Source organism: Ostrinia nubilalis, chromosome 21, assembly GCF_963855985.1.
Source record: "Ostrinia nubilalis chromosome 21, ilOstNubi1.1, whole genome shotgun sequence".
NCBI classification, from domain to species: domain Eukaryota; kingdom Metazoa; phylum Arthropoda; class Insecta; order Lepidoptera; family Crambidae; genus Ostrinia; species Ostrinia nubilalis.
Genome location: NC_087108.1, coordinates 1360024 through 1377196, shown reverse-complemented (window position 1 = coordinate 1377196; position 17173 = coordinate 1360024). Strand labels below are relative to the sequence as shown.

The following is a 17173-nucleotide window of genomic DNA, read 5'->3' as shown; positions in this document are numbered from 1 at the left end:
TGGATCTGGACCGTAACAAAACAATAGAACCCCATGGAGTTTGGGCTTGTGTGATTCGCCTTGACGAATACTTCGTCCCTAAATGATATCCAGGGTCCGATGATAGAGCTGTAAGAGGGCATTTTTTTTTCACTATGTGACTGTCTTTATTTTGTACTTAATATATATTTTACATATTATACCTAGGTATTCGTGTTTCATTATTATTAATCGAAATATAAAAATTTTTGAAAGATTACTTAAACTCTATTAAAATTTTAAATTAATTTATCAAGTTTTAATACCTTATTCTACCTTAATATTAATAACTTATATCAAGTCTTAATACGGTCTCGGCTCAAGATTTTTTTGTCCATTTCGGCGTTCTTTTTACTCTTTTTACGTTGCGTTGACAGTTTGTACCTAAATTCGCGCGGAACTTTTTTGTGAAATGGCTCTTAAGTCCGATCGCCGAGCAGATAGAATTTCGTACACTGACCCCAAGCTACCCATCCTTATTGCTCGCACGTAATTATATTGCTGTCGCGCTCGCACACTTACTGTACGACGGGCTAAGGTATATCTGGATATTTTTGTCGTTGAGGAAATCCTTAGGGTAGATTTCAGCAGTGCTGTCGATCTACAGGTTCAACGAGTATGTAAACTTTGTTCTATCAAGGAACCAGTCGTTAAATTCCAGCTGTTAAATACCTCAAGTCATTAAATTGATATCAAACTATCAGGTCCCTGTCTATTATAGCTCTATTCTTAAAAAACTATCAAGCATCCTCTTTTAAAAAATAAGCCCCTCAATACGAAACGACATTCAAATTCACTAGTGCATGTCATAATACAATTTATAGTGGTGTTACAATAGATAGATCTTAAAAATATCTTCTACCCCCAGATGACAGGTCGCAAAGGCCGCGTGGTGCAGACGGAAGACGGACAGATCCTCTACGAGAGCCGCTCGGAAGCGGACGTGCCGCTCGAGACCTTGAACTTGACGGAGAAGCAGCGCTTCATGGACGGAGAGAAGGACGTGGCCATTATCTCAGAAGCCGCTTCCAGCGGTATTTCGCTGCAGAGTGATAGACGGTGAGAATACCATAATTACTAATAATACTAGGAATTGCAATAGACTAGTCCTTGAGTTCATCCCAAAAAGTACTCGTATCCAAAAAAACTGTTTCATGTGTGTCCAAATCTATAATAAGCTTCCTCAAGATATTTGTTAGCGACGCGATTAGCAAAAATCTTTATAGTGTTAGTTAGTTAAACTCTTTGTTTTAGAATTAACCTTTATGGTGTTAGCCCTAGATTTAAAAATAAAATATGTTTTGTTGACTTGTAAGCTGTCAAGGGGTCATGGAACTTTCGTCTTGGTTTTTATGTTGAACAAATACAGTCCTTTTGAAGAAACGGCTTTTCATTTATGAACTGCAAGACTTCCACCGCCAACATTGGTCCATCGAGTCGGATCTAAATGTTCCGCACGCCGCCGCGGTGTACGTCTACGACAATGGTCAAAACTCGCAGTGCACGAAATAATGAATGCCCCAACAATGGTACTAACATCGGTGAGCAGGGCGACGAACAAGGGAAAGAGAATGTGATCGAACCTGGAACAAGCGGGGTCAAAGAGGAAAATGTAAAACCCAGCACGTTACAAAAGTCTTCGGTAAAGTCGTCGCACAAATCAAAATCAAAGATGGCGTCGTCCGCGATAAAAGCTCAACAGAAGAAATTGGAATTGGAAGCGGCAAAGGAAATGGCTCGCATACAAATGGAATTGGTCCAGAAAAAGCTGGAAGCTGATTTGGCTGCTGTGGAGGAACAGTACAGTTCATGTTCATCAAGATGTGACGAAAGCGACAGTAGATACGATGGTAGCAACGTGAATGAATGGATGGAGCGCAGCCAGCGTGAATTAGAGAGACAGAAAGCTAACAACAATGGAAATAACGAAGGCTATCTGTTTCCACCGCCGCCAGTTACTGACGGCACTGAAGGGCCCATTCAGCAGTTGACAAGCGCGCTGAAGGCATTGGTTGCCACATCTGCACCCACAAGGAGTCACGACACTAATCTACTGAGCCGTTTGAGCACCCCCGGGGAGCTGCCTCTGTTCTCTGGTGACTATATGGAATGGCTATCCTTCAAGAACGCATATGAAGAGTCCACAGCAGTATGCAACTTCAGCGACAGAGAGAACTTGTGGCGTTTAAGGAAATGTCTGCGGGGTCCTGCGAAAGAAGCAGTCACGGCCTTGTTGATCAGCACCACGTCGCCTGCAATAGTGATGTCCACCCTAGAGTTGCAATTTGGAAATCCAGATTTGATAGTAACAAGAATATTGCAAGATGTCAAGAAACTTTCACCGTTGCCACAAGAATATCATAGAGACATAGTATCATTTTCTATCAAAGTGAAGAACTTTGTTGTTTCCGTGCAAGAACTAAAGCGTGAAGAATATCTACATGGAATAGAAGTGGTAAACTTGATATTGGCTAAACTACCAACTGTATTGCTGTCAAAGTGGGTGGACTATAGTTACCCACTCATATCTGAGAGAAAGAAACCTAGGCTCACTATATTATCAGACTTTCTAAATACTGAAGCTGTCAAAACATCTACATGCAGTGCAAACTTAATGAACATTCGGTGTGACTACAAACGAAAACTTTATGGTGATCAAGGCTGTGAACGCACGCAGACTGTTTTGGTGCAGAGTGACAACGAACGTAGTGACACATGTCGTTTTTGTCGGGGATCTAAGCACGATCTAACAGACTGTAGAAAATTCAAAAAATCACTACGCAAAGATCGCTGGTTTTTTTGTGAGGCGTTCCGGTTTGTGCTATAAATGCCTAATCTCGCGACACGAAAGGCAAACTTGCCCCGCTGCAGTGTGTGACGTAGCCGGCTGCGGGCAACCGCACCACCGCCTGCTGCACTACACCCCGAGCGCGCGCCCGCACGACGCGGCGCCCGCGCGAGCCGGGGGCGACGCGCCACCGGCCGCAGAGACTGAAACCAGTGCCCAAAGTGAAGCAGTTCAGTTGCGCGCGGTGCGGCGTAGCGAGCGCTCGTACTGTGATCGGTCCGCAATCTTGCGCTGCGTTTTTTGTGCGACTACCCACCTTTTTTAATAAATGTACTAGAAATGGATGAAGTGAACTTGATTAATGAGCAATGTGTTGGAAGTGAAATAGATGAAGATAACTTAGAGAAAAGCGATTCATTAAGTGAGATACAAGCAGTTCCCCAGGAATTTGAATGGGATAATGTTGGCATGGATATTTTATCACAGGACAACCGTCCGGATAAAAGAGGTAGAAATGATAGTGATGAGAATGAAGACGGTTTCATAACTGTAACAAGGAAGAAAGCTAAGCGCATAGCGCGAAGTAATTCATTGATTTTGCCTGTTGGAAATGCTGGGACCCAAGAAACAATAAATTTGAATGAAAATGATGATGTATTTGAAATATGTATGAGTTCAAAGGATTTACTACCAAAACAGATGGCCATGGCAAAGCTTTTGCAATCAAAAAAAATCTCAAACATAGTAAGAATTAAATATAAAAATCCATATAAAGTTCTTATTCGCTTTGGTACAAAAGAAAATGCAGAAAAATTACTACATTGTGAGGAAATTGCTAATTTGGGCTATAAATGTCAATTCACAGATGAAGTAACTTTATCATATGGGATCGTCAAACAAGTAGAAACTGAAGTAAATGAAGCAGAATTACAACAAATATTTCAGTGTGACTTCGAGATTATAGCGGCAAAAAGATTAAAAAGATTATCCAATGATGGTAAATGGATAGAGAGTGAGACTGTAAGATTATGCTTTAAAAGCTCCGCTTTACCCCCGTTTGTTTACGCACACGGGTGTCGTTTTAAGGTGGAACCATACACTTTTCCAGTTACTCAGTGTTCGGGCTGCTGGAAATTCGGTCATCTTATACGAGCCTGCCCAACTAAAAAGATTATTTGTCCTAAATGTGGTGATTTCCATGTCAATTGTGAGGCTATCAACTTCCGATGCGTAAACTGTAAGGGCGAACATACATCCTTTGACAAAAGATGTCCTATATTCCTAAAAGAAAAGGAAATAAGGTCTATAATGTGTAAAGAGAACTGCACTTATAAAAAGGCGCTTTGGACTTATCATTCAAGAAAAGAAGATAAAGACCGGAATCCTACACAATATATTCAAAATCAACCTATTGAGCATCAGCATCACTTTGAAACTTCATATAGAGATATTTTAGTAACAAGAGCCACAGAACACAGACACAGAATAAGTAATAGTACAGGTACAGAAGGATTACTCCGCAAGACGATTTAAATAAATGCGAGTCTTGCTACGACGCGATACAGTGGAATTCAGCTCGCACAGCACTAAGTACCTACAATTTTATTCACCTACAAGTTTTGTCTCTTTCTATCGCGTGCCTCTGAACTCTTCTTACGCTGTTAGGGTTGCTGTCTAGTAGTGTCTAGTAAAAAAATAATTAATCTACTTATTTGTAATGAGGTACGTATGTAGGTAAGTACGCATTGATTATGGAAAACCTTGGGAGAGGCCTTTTGTCCAGCAGTGGACGTCATTTTTGGCTGAAACGAACGAACGCATTCTGAGCAGTAGTCATGGTAGGTTAGGTTCCTATACTATCCTAAGAATTATTGATTACCTTCATGGCCAACATACCTTTCAACATCTTTGGGAAGCGAAAAAAAAGATAAATCCGGTAGATTTCTTTTCGAATTTAAACACCCGAACGCCGCACAATAATATTTCTTTCTCTCTTATGTCCATTTTTAAATAATACTTCGATCATAGAATTAGTACTACAACGCACGCCAGCGTCCTGACGGGCGCGCGCGTGACACTCGACTGTTATAATACCCGCCGGCGGGGCGCTTCGCTGTAGGTAATTATCGGATGTACCGCGCGGAGTGAGCCAGGCCTGACACAGAGAAGAATCTCAATCAATAGAGGAGAGTTCACAAGAAGATCACACAAACAATGGGAATATTTACAAAAAGAAGATGGAAAAACTAAATAAAGAAAAGAAAAAGACACCTAAGAATAGTAAAAGACAGGATATTTTACTTGAGGAAGATCTACAAACTTCAGAGTGACTCAATTTATATCGAAGAAAAGTCTAGAGAAAAACCATTTTCACTGAAAAGGATGTTATACAGAGCTAGAGACATTATTTTATCGGATTCAGCGCTAGAAGAGAAATTTAAACAAGTGGTTAAAATGATTTATGAAGAAATTAAAATCTATACAGTGTGTCCGGGCATGTAGTGATCAAGCTTTAAGGGCGTAATCTATGGACAATTTTATCGATGAAAATACTTCAATTTTGGGACTTGACCCATTTCTCGCAAAATTACGAGGATTTAAGTTTTTAATTTTTAGTTTTCACCTCTTCCTTCAAAAACAAGTGAAAACGTGGGTAGCTTAACATTAATAAGTAAATATTTTATATCATGCGATAGCCAATAAAATTATCTATTAGTAGAAGTAGAAAACGAACACAAGTTTCATACATTTTAAGGGAGTAAGAATTGATTTAATTAGAAAAAAACATGACTTTTTTCACTTCTTTTTCAGTTATTTTCCAACACAAGAAAAACCAGGTCCTTAAGGCATGTTTTATTTGCATGGTATTATTAGTATTTGAGCTATTCTACAAAACGAATGTAAATTTATTAGTCTACGTCTATTAGTTTCGACGTAATTGTTGAACAAAGATACTCCTTCCCAGCGGTTTCCATAGCGCACGCGACATGCGAAAATGCACTGCCTGAAAGAATCACACAACCTATTCCGATTACTATGGAAACCGCTGGGAAGGGGTATCTTTGTTCAACAATTACGTCGAAACTAATAGACGTAGACTAATAAATTTACATTGGTTTTGTAGAATAGCTCAAATACTAATAATACCATGCAAATAAAACATACCTTAACGACCTGGTTTTTGTTGTGTTGGAAAATAACTGAAAAAGAAGTGAAAAAAGTCATGTTTTTTTCTAATTAAATTCATTCTTACTCCCTTAAAATGTATGAAACTTGTATCTGTTTTCTACTTCTGCTAATAGATAATTTTATTGGCTATCGCATGATACAAAATTTTTGCTCATTAGTGTTAAGCTACCCACGCTATCACTTGTTTTTGAAGGAAGAGTAGAAAACTTAAAATTCAAAACTTAAATCCTTGTAATTTTGCGGGAAATGGGTCAAGCCCTAAATTTGAAGTATTTTCATCGATAAAATTGTCCATAGATTACGCCCTTAAAGTTTGATCACTACATGCCCGGACACACTGTATAATGGGGTTGGTGTGTAGCGGTGATGTCCTAAATAAATTACATTCTTTATTTGTAAATGGAGAATAGAATTCAACGCGTTTTTGGAGTCAACTTAGTTCAATGGAACTCTCAAAGTATTCGTCCAAAGTCAATTGAATTCGAATCACTTCTAACTCAGGAAAAAATACACATCGCAGTATTGAGTGAAACTTGGTTGGATGAAGAAACATCATTTTGTTTTAGAGATTACAATATTTATAGACGGGATAGATGGGATTCTTACGGGGGAGTTGCAATCCTAACACACAGGTCCATCAAAACCCAGGTATGTAATACACATAACAATAATCCTGGAATAGAAATGATTGAAATAATCATCTTAAATTGTCCAAGTTTACATAAAGTCATATCGGTGTATTGTCCATCGTCAATTTCTACAACCTTTTCAGATTGGGATAGCTTATTTTCTAATCAACCACGCAAAACTATAATTGCAGGAGACTTCAACGGTCATAATTCATTATGGTCAAATAGAAATGATACAAGGGGTGGTTATATAGCTGACTCCTCATTTGACAATGGTTTCATATGTTTAAATAATGGTAGTTCTACACGAATTAAATCAGTTAATGGAGTTTTACAGCAAAGTTCACCCGACATTACATTTGTGTCATCGGATATAGCAATACAATTCAAATGGAATGTTACAAATGAGTGCTTAGGAAGTGATCACCTTATCATTAAGTTTAATTTAAATTATATGGATAGCTTGAATTTTGCAGAGAGACGCAATTTTAAGCTTGCTGATTGGAATGGGTATAAACTTTCAGTAATTAATTCATTTTCACAGGATAATCGCACTTTCTGCAATATACAGGAGAAATATAACTTTTTTACAGAACAAATAAACTTAGCAGCTCAACAAAACATACCTATGATTAAAACCTGCAATAATCCTCAAAGTAAATTTAAACCTAAACCTTACTGGAGTCAACAACTATCCAAATTCGTTGCAGAACGTAGATTGGCTTTAAAACAATTTCGGCGAAATCCCACCCCCCAAAATCTGGCACTCTTGAAAATTAAAATAACTGAAACTCAACGTGAAATCAGAAAAGCCAAATCGAGTAGTTGGAGGCAATTTTGTGACGGCATTGACGAATCTATTTCAGCTTCAGACTTATGGAAACGAATGCGATGGATCAAAAATATTAAGAACCCAAAATTTTTTGTAACTGATCAAGAAAAAGAAAAACTTTTGTGTATGCTGGCCCCAGACTATGTTCCAAATTCAATGCCTATTTTCCATTCGACCAACGATACTCTAGAGATCCCTTTAACTATGAATGAACTTGAAGTGGCACTAAACAATAAGAAAAAAGACACAGCACCCGGAGATGATGAGATTACCTATTCGATGATTTCAAACCTTCCTTCAATAGCCAGAGTATTTTTATTAGATATTTATAATAACATTTTAGTTTCAGGTAAAGTCCCTACGCAATGGCGTAGCATTAAAGTTGTACCCATCCCTAAATCAGGAAATGTATCTGGCTCAACAGTCAAACTAAGGCCCATATCTTTGATTCCGTGTCTCTGTAAAATTTTTCACTATTTACTAGGCAGAAGACTGGAATGGTTCATAGAAAGTAGAAACATATTAGCGCCTGAATCGACAGGCTTTCGAAAGTCCCAGTCTTGTTTAGACAGCCTAACGCGGCTAATAACGCAGATACAGATAGGCTTAACAAAAAACATTCCCGTGATAGCTTGTTTTTTGGATATTGAAAACGCGTACAACAATGTGCTTGTAGAAAGAGCCGTCACTATTCTCGATGAACTTAAGGTTGGAAAAAAGATATGTAGATACCTTTGGAATTTTCTTTCTGAAAGACATTTAAAAATATCCGATGACCTAGACATACATAAAAGTATCACTAGATGGACTCATATAGGATTGGCCCAAGGGGATCCCATCTCTCCCTTATTATTTAATTTAGTTACATATAAAGTGTGCTGGACTGTAAGACAAGTGTGTATAGCTCAGTATGCGGATGATTTTGTTTTATATATAGGTTGTAACAATATAAGTGACAGTTTTTCACTGCTACAAAATTCAATTGATATTATGATTAATTTACTTGAACAGTTGGGATTACAACTGTCTCCTACTAAATCTAAATATTGCATGTTCAGTCGTGGATATAGAACTCAACGACATACTCTTTCAATCTCTAACTATCAATTGGAATCTGTACCAAATATTAAATATCTAGGTTTTTGGCTTGATGCAGCTCTGCGGTGGAAAAAACACATAAATGAATCATTCGAAAAAGCAAACAAATGTTTAAATATATTTAAAATTTTAGCTGGGTCCGGATGGGGCGTGCATCCAAAACACCTCCGTCGTTTATATATCTCTCTAGTACGTAGTCGACTGGATTACGGCTGTTTCTTATACGATAATAGTGCCGATAGTAATCTATCTAAATTAGAAAAGCTCCAAAATAAAGCTTTACGAGTTATAGGAGGTTTTATTAGAACCACTCCAATACACGTGATGGAAAGTGAACTCTGTCTCCTTCCACTAAGTTTAAGAAGAAAGTCCTTGGGTTATAAATATTGTTTAAGAACTTTGTCATGGACTGACAATAAAACAATTGATTTATTACAACAACTTAGTCTCCTAAGTACTAATAATTATTGGAATCGAAAGAAACACCCTTTGTTGCAAATAATATTTGAAGAAATTAAACAAGAAAATATCTATAGCACACCTCATCTGGAAGCCTTCAATTTACCTATCTGGAGTTCTAAAATTGATGTAAACAATATTGTTACTGAATTAGATTGTCTAAGTATTGCCAAATCCAAAGTGAACAGTTATGTATTAAAGGCGGAAATTTTAAAAGAAATTAATGATAAATACTTTGATTGGTGGAAATTGTACACAGATGGTTCTAAGAACAATAATGCCGTAGGCGCGTCTTTTTTTGATCCGCAACTTAAAAATAATGGTATTTTCAAAATTAACCAAAACATCAACATTATGACTGGAGAACTAGTGGCCATTAATGAAGCACTTTCTTATACGAGAAATTTACCTTACAACAAAATTGTAATCCTATCAGACAGTAAAAGTGCTCTCCAGCATGTAGCACGCTGCACCTCTGGGTACAGAGGAGTTGCGTTAGCTTATGCTGTTTTACAACAACTGTTTTATTATCAAAATAGTAGCAAAAAAGTTGTTTTACAGTGGATCCCAGCCCATATAGGTATTGTGGGAAACGAGGAGGCTGACCGTTTAGCGAAATTGGCACTTTGCGAAGGTACTATTAAAGATATAAAACCAAGTAGTTCAGAAGTTTTCAATAAATATAAGAAGGTTATTCGTAATATGTGGAAAGAGCATTTTAATCAAAGGTCTTGTGAAAAAGGAATATGGTACAAAACGCTACAGTCAGAACCTCCTCGGGTGCCCTGGTTTGCCAATACTTGTTTTGATAGATTACATACAATAACTGCTCATAGGCTTCGATCTGGCCACATTCCACTTAATAAATTTAAATATCTGATGAAAGTTACAGACACCCCGAACTGTGAAATATGCGGTGTAATAGATGATGTGTTTCACTTGTTGATGGAGTGTGACCGGAATCGGCACCTTAGAGACACTGTGTATAGTATTCTCAATGTTAACAAACACGATGTTGGTTTATTGTCTAACTTCCTAGCAGAGCCGTCATCAGAGGCAGCCAGAGTAGTGATAACCTTTGCTATTTCTAGTCTTAAGTTGATTTAGATACTAAGTTTTTTGTTATGATGGAGCTGACATGTTCGACTGTATCGATCTAAGCTCCTAAATAAAAAAAAAAAGAAAAAAAAAAAAAAAAAAAAAAGTGAAGCAGTTACTCATATTAACACAAACAACTGCTCCGTGTTACTGAAAGTGGTTCCTGTGAACATTCATGGACCTAATGGTGTGTTTAAAGCGTGTGCTCTACTCGATGACGGCTCCACTGTCTCAATTATGAGTTCTGCTCTTGCGGAGCTCGCAGGTATACGCGGCCGTAAGCAATCCATGCGAGTGCGCGGTGCGTGGGACAATACCGAGCTAGTGTGTGAGACAGAACTACTGGACTTGACATTATCTAATAAACATGGCGAGAAATTCGATCTTCAAGTGCGTAGCGTGGACGAGCTTAATTTACCGAAACAAGACTTAAGCATAGTACATTGTGGAAATTATGGTCACTTACTTGAACTCGAAAGTGAATTGTGTTGCGCCTCCCTAAAACCAGAGGTGTTAATCGGTCAGGACAATTATCATCTACTCGTACCTTTGGACGTGGTCACAGGGGGCCCCGCCGAGCCGTGTGCTACCCGCACGCCGCTGGGGTGGTGCGTGCACGGCCGCGTGCCGCGCGCGCTCTCGGCGCGCGCTCCGCACGCCACGCTCTTCATCACCGACGCCGCCGTGCACACCGATGACAACAGTCTCCGCGATCTTCACGACGACGTTCACAACTTCTTCTCCATCGAGTCTATGGGAGTCTCCGCTGCTAAACCCCGCCAGAATGCAGAAGATCTACGCGCCTGGAACCGTTTGGAAGAGACCGCCACACTTATCGACGGCAGATGGCACGTCGGGCTACCCTGGAAAGACAAAGATTGTGTGCTAACTGATTCACTGCCGTTAGCTATGGCTCGACTCAAGCATGTGGAATTGAAGATGAGGAGAAGTAGAGAATACGCCGAGAGGTACCACGAGCGCCTGCAACACCTGCTACAAAACGACTATGCAAAAGAGCTTGAAACTGATAAAACTTCAAGCAAGACATGGTACTTACCTCATTTTGGCGTTGACAACCCAAACAAAAAGAAATTACGTTTGGTGTATGATGCTGCTGCTAAGACCGGTGGTTTGTCCCTCAACGACTATCTTCTTAAAGGGCCTGATCTGTTAATGTCACTATTTGGAATAATGTTGCGGTTCCGTGAGAATAAGATAGCCGTAACAGCTGACATCAAAGACATGTTTTTGCGTGTGAAAATTCGCCCTGAAGATCAAGATGCACTGAGATTTATTTATAGAGGAGACCCCACTAAAGCTTTTAGCCCAGAGATGTTAAAAGAGCCACTAAAAACATTTGTCATGACGTCGTTAATTTTTGGCGCTAACTGTTCGCCGTTCATCGCACAATATGTAAAAAACAAGAACGCGGATCGCTTCGAGTCTACTATACCAGCCGCAGTCAAGGCGATACATACTCAGCACTACATGGACGATTATGTTGACAGCGTACCTGATGATCAAACAGCTGTTCAACTGGCGAGAGATATTATGTACATTCATCTGCAAGGAGGCTTCGAGTTGTGCGGCTGGAATAGCAACAGCAAGATCTTGCTGGACAGCGTGCCAACACAATCCCTTGGGAACACAGCAGTAAGGTTCAAATCGGGTCAGCAAACTGATGGTGATCGAACGCTTGGGCTTTTGTGGCACACTGAAGATGACACACTACGATTTGATGTATCGTTCAAGAAGATACCGGAGAACATTCTAAATGGAGAAAAAAAGGTGCCAACTAAAAGAGAGATGCTACGAGTAGTTATGACTATTTTCGACGTGTATGGTTTTTTATCTCCGGTGACACTTAATGGAAAATTAATTCTACAAGAGACATGGCAATTAAAGATCAGCTGGGATGATCCTGTCAGTGATGACATATTCACGAAGTGGCTCAAATGGATTGAATTATTGAAGACATTACATGACGTAAAATTCCCTCGGTATTATTTAGCTGCTTCTATGCCTACGTCGTTTACCACGCCTGAGAGCACGAGTTATAAAGACCTACAGTTGCATGTGTTCTGCGACGCGTCTTCGCAAGCATTTTGTGCTGTAGCATACTGGAGATGGATAGATGACGATTCAAATGTTTACGTTGCATTTATAGCAAGCAAATGCCGGGTGGCGGGAAATAAGGCAACGACAATACCCAGATTAGAGCTGCAAGCGGCTGTTTTAGCGACCAGATTGGCTGATTCAATCACTAAAGAACACAGAATGAGTGCCGAACGGCGGGTGTTTTGGAGTGACTCCACGACGGTACTACATTGGATTAGAAACGACGCTCGTGACTACATTACTTACGTTGCAAATCGCTTGGGGGAGATAGATGAGCTCACACATGCTAGCGAGTGGCGTTACGTACCTACCAAGTTGAATGTCGCCGACATAGCTACCAGGGAAAACTACGATATTTCGGCTCTGCAAGGTGAATGGTTTAATGGGCCTACCTTTTTGCACAAAGACGTTGATGAGTGGCCACTAGATGTCGTTAACCTGGAAAATGAAAATAACAAATTAGAAATTATTACTGTCATACAAACGGAAGAAAACTTACCTGTGCCGGAACCTACTAGATTTTCTTCGTGGTTACGTCTGGTCAGATCAACAGTACGAGTACTTACCTTTATTGACAGTTTGATGATGACCTTAAAAGATAAATATAAAGACAGAGGTTATACTTACAGAACGGATGATGATGACATTATGGAAAGAGCAGAGTGTTTACTTCTTCGCTACTCGCAGAATCAGTCATTCAGCAGAGAGATTAGTTCACTTCAAGCCTGTAAAACAATACCCACCACTAGTAAAATACTTAACCTGTCGCCTTACCTCGATGAACACGGAGTCCTGCGCGCTGCTGGCCGCATCGACGCTGCTACCGACGTGCTACCTGAAATGAAAAGACCGATTATTTTGGATGGGCAAAATTATGTCGCTCGTTTGATCGTCAGACATTACCATATCAAAGCGGCTCACGGCAACCAAGAAATGGTGGTCAACGAACTGAAGCAAAAATTTCATATAATCAGAGTACGACCAACAGTTAAGAATGTAGTGAAGAAATGCATGTTATGTAGAATGAGGAAATGTAAACCAGAAATACCAAGAATCGGTGACTTACCTTATGCTAGAATGGCACATAACCATCGTCCCTTCAGCTTCTGCGGTCTTGATCTGTTCGGTCCGATGGAGGTCACGGTTGGAAGACGTCACGAACGAAGATATGGAGTTCTATTTCTTGTCTCACTGTAAGGGCGGTACACATAGAGACAGTGCCCACACTATCTACCGACTCTTTGATCATGGCGCTCCGACGGATGTCCGCGAGGCGAGGATGGCCCCGACATCTTTTCTCAGACAATGGTACAAATTTAAGAGGAGCTGACACCGAGCTTAAAAAGTCGATACTTGACATGGATAAGAAGGCACTGACCGATGAGGCTTCTAACTATGGAACTAAGTGGACCTTCATCCCTCCAGTCAGCCCCCACTGGGGTGGGGCTTGGGAACGCCTCATCCGGAGCGTGAAAACCTCGCTACATGTAATACTCAAGGAGAGAGCTCCCCGCGAAGAGACTTTGAGCACGCTTTTAGCAGAGGTTGAGAACATTGTAAATAGTAGACCGCTGACTCATGTTTCTGTAGAACCAGGCAGCATGGAAACACTGACGCCTAACCATTTTTTAATAGGTTCATCCTCCAACATGCCACAGATTGGCGCATTTGATAATTCCGATTTATTTCTAAGGAAACAATGGCGTATCTCACAACGGCTAGCAGATATGTTTTGGAGTAGATGGTTGAAAGAAGTACTTCCCGACTTGTTGCCACGAAACAAATGGAACCAGGAACAGAAACCCCTGCAAGTGGGAGATCTGGTGCTGATAGTGGAAACAAATGGGCCCAGAAATATATGGCCAAAGGGCCTAATTGAGGAGGTCTGTCCAGGCAGAGATGGCAGAGTCCGGGTAGTCAAAATAAGGACAGTATCCGGGGTCCTTACACGTTCTGCTAATCGCGTCGCTCGCATTCCTCTGAGCAGAGAGTGCTGCTAGCTGCACTGGGGTGGGGTGTGTTAGCGACGCGATTAGCAAAAATCTTTATAGTGTTAGTTAGTTAAACTCTTTGTTTTAGAATTAACCTTTATGGTGTTAGCCCTAGATTTAAAAATAAAATATGTTTTGTTGACTTGTAAGCTGTCAAGGGGTCATGGAACTTTCGTCTTGGTTTTTATGTTGAACAAATACAGTCCTTTTGAAGAAACGGCTTTTCATTTATGAACTGCAAGACTTCCACCGCCAACAATATTAAAGAACTGTCCTTTAATCAGTTTAAGACCACATTGCAAAAGTGGCTTGTCGCGCGATTATTCTACTCTCTCCAAGAATTTTTAAGGTATAGGGAATAATCAGCAAAAAGTTATACATATAAGTAATATTAATATTTCTACGATATATTTGCATGCTATTGTTGATGGTTGGATAGGTGATCATATTTTGTTATTTTCGACCTTCTGTTCACCCTATTCAAAGACAAATAAATATTTCTATTCTGTTCTAACTCAGCTTGCTAATTTTATCGCCTGTATGTAACAAGAGGATTTTACAGCGTTACTTGTAAATTCGTACTATTTTTTTTATCTACAATGAGGAAACTCTTGGTAAAAATTGTGTAAAATGTTTCAGTGTTTTTCTTTAAAGATATCTATACAGGGTGTTAGGTAAATGGGTATATGAGCCGAGACCAGCCCATGTTAACATAGTCATATAAATACTATAGTGGTGTCATAAAGTCTGGGAAAGGTACCATTATTGAGTAATCAGCTGATTCAGTTTTTGTCGCCAAATTGCGTCGTGACACCCCTGAAAATTAATAGTACGACAAACTAGCGTAGATAAAACAAATGACAGAATTCATTATAATTTTCTGCCTAAAAGTTTGTCTCTGAGAGGCAAAAACCTTAAGCAATCCCCCAGGAAAATCAGTCCATCTAAAAAGATTTAGCACAAGTCAAATACTCCCTTACCTTATTTGATTCGATTTGGATTTTGGATAAGTAAAAGTAAACAAAGTGGTCAAGAATTATTTTACTTCATTGACTGTAACTTACTTATTCAAATAAACTGAATAATCAGGACCGTTCATTGTGGACGTCATTCGGCTGAAATGTATGAAGGAACGAATCATTAAACTTGATAACTTTGATTAAGGAAAATGAGAAATTGTAGGTAATCATCTAAATTTTATCATCGTAAATCACGATATTGTGTACTAAAAATACCTTAACTAAAAATAAGACACCATTGAAAAAAAACCTTAGGCATTAAAGAAATGTGCCCAACGCACTGTTTAATCTTTGAAGGTCAACGAAAGGTCTTACAATGGGACCGGCACGTGTAGTGCGAGTGAGACGCAAGACGTATCGCACGGCGGCTTTCACTTGCAAGAAAGAGTCGGAAGATCATCGCGGCGCAGGAGTAAGGATGTGTAAGGAGGTGACATTGAAGGCTAAAAATCGATTAAGATTTTTCACGTGTTCAATAATAAATCTTTGAATGATTTTTTTTCTACAAATAATAAATTTAGGTGCCATTAATTGTGGTTGGGGTTAAGTTTTCATTTCATGATTGACTAATGAAGGTCGAGTCGTCTGAGGTCAAAGTGTCGTAATTACAGTGCCGTAATTACAATCCAGTTGGTCAGTACAGTAGTCTTGCCGATTGTCTATCAATAGCCTATCGAAAGGCCACCCAATCACTCATACTATCGTTAATAAAATATCATATTTTCTAAGAAAAATAACAGCGTTTATCGCAAATTTAAATTTAGCTAAAACATTTCCAAAAGCATGGCAGATTACGGTTTTCTTAATTTACCAAATAAAGTGTTGTTTTTTTTTTCAATGTCTTCTATCAATGCAATGGTATCGTTAAACTAATTTAGACCCATCGATAGTATGAGCGATTTCAGGTAGGTAGGATCTATCAATTAATCGATAATTGATTTTAAGACATTCCTATTGATTACTCAGATGGTTTTCAAACAATTTGATATTTTAATCGATTTTTTGTAATATCAATATCGATTACCGATTTTATGGAAAAAATAATGACCCCGCACTAGTTGCACCGCGCATGCGCCATCGCGCCATGCGGCCATGTTTATTTGTTTACATTATTTTGTCAGTAAATAATTTGCGTTCGTTGCGATGTTTTGTTGTTGACGTTCTGGATAATTAGATATTCAAATAGCTAAGTAATACAGTGAAATTATGGTGATGTGTGTTGAGTGGTGTTGGTGCAATAGGACTTTGTTTGTGTCTTCTTTAGTGTGATGAACGATTTATGTCCGGGAGACCTTCCGTTCCAAGATGCCTTGTATCTTAATGTTTTCGCGGGTGGGTGAATCGACACCACCATACCACCGAAGGGAGACGCGGAGATCCCGTTCTTGAAAATAGGATTTCAGTACAAGAACCTACCCGGCCACTTGAAAGCGTGGGAAGGTGAATAAGTGAGTGGATAGATGTGATAGATGTGTTGCGATTCGTTTTGTGAATTAGAGTGAAGTGTTACCCCCTGAATACCTTGGATTGCTTGCAGAGTCAATAAAAAGAGGTAAGTGAAGAATTGGTTCAAAAGTAATAATAAAAGTGCCGACTCGCGTCAAAATTTGTGAATGAAATACCGTTTGACCACGTTTGACCTAGGAGGGAGTTGCGCGATCGTAGGGCTGTCCAAAAATTAAAATAATAATAATTTATTTAGTTTTGTATGGGAAAATATTTTTTATTAAATATTACGATATCCACTTTCTGAGACCACTATAGTATTTATATGAGTATGTTAACATGGGCTAGTCTCGGCTCATATACCCATTTACCTAACACCCTGTATATATAAAAGAAAGTCGTGTTAGTTACTCCACTTATAACTCAAGAACGGCTGAACCGATTTAGCTGAAAATTGTCAGGGAGGTAGTTTAGAGCCAGGAGAAGGA

The 17173-nt window shown here is 39.3% G+C and overlaps 1 protein-coding gene across 1 annotated transcript in view; it reads left to right on the top strand.

Moving 5' to 3' along the window:
- Window positions 1–17173, top strand: part of LOC135082414 (protein strawberry notch homolog 1-like) — an 83980-nt gene that overhangs the window by 55015 nt on the left and 11792 nt on the right. Inside the window, exon 23 of the mRNA XM_063977208.1 lies at window positions 887–1077. Within this exon, the coding sequence (XP_063833278.1) occupies window positions 887–1077 (191 nt within the window). The remainder of the gene's footprint in view (window positions 1–886; window positions 1078–17173) is intronic.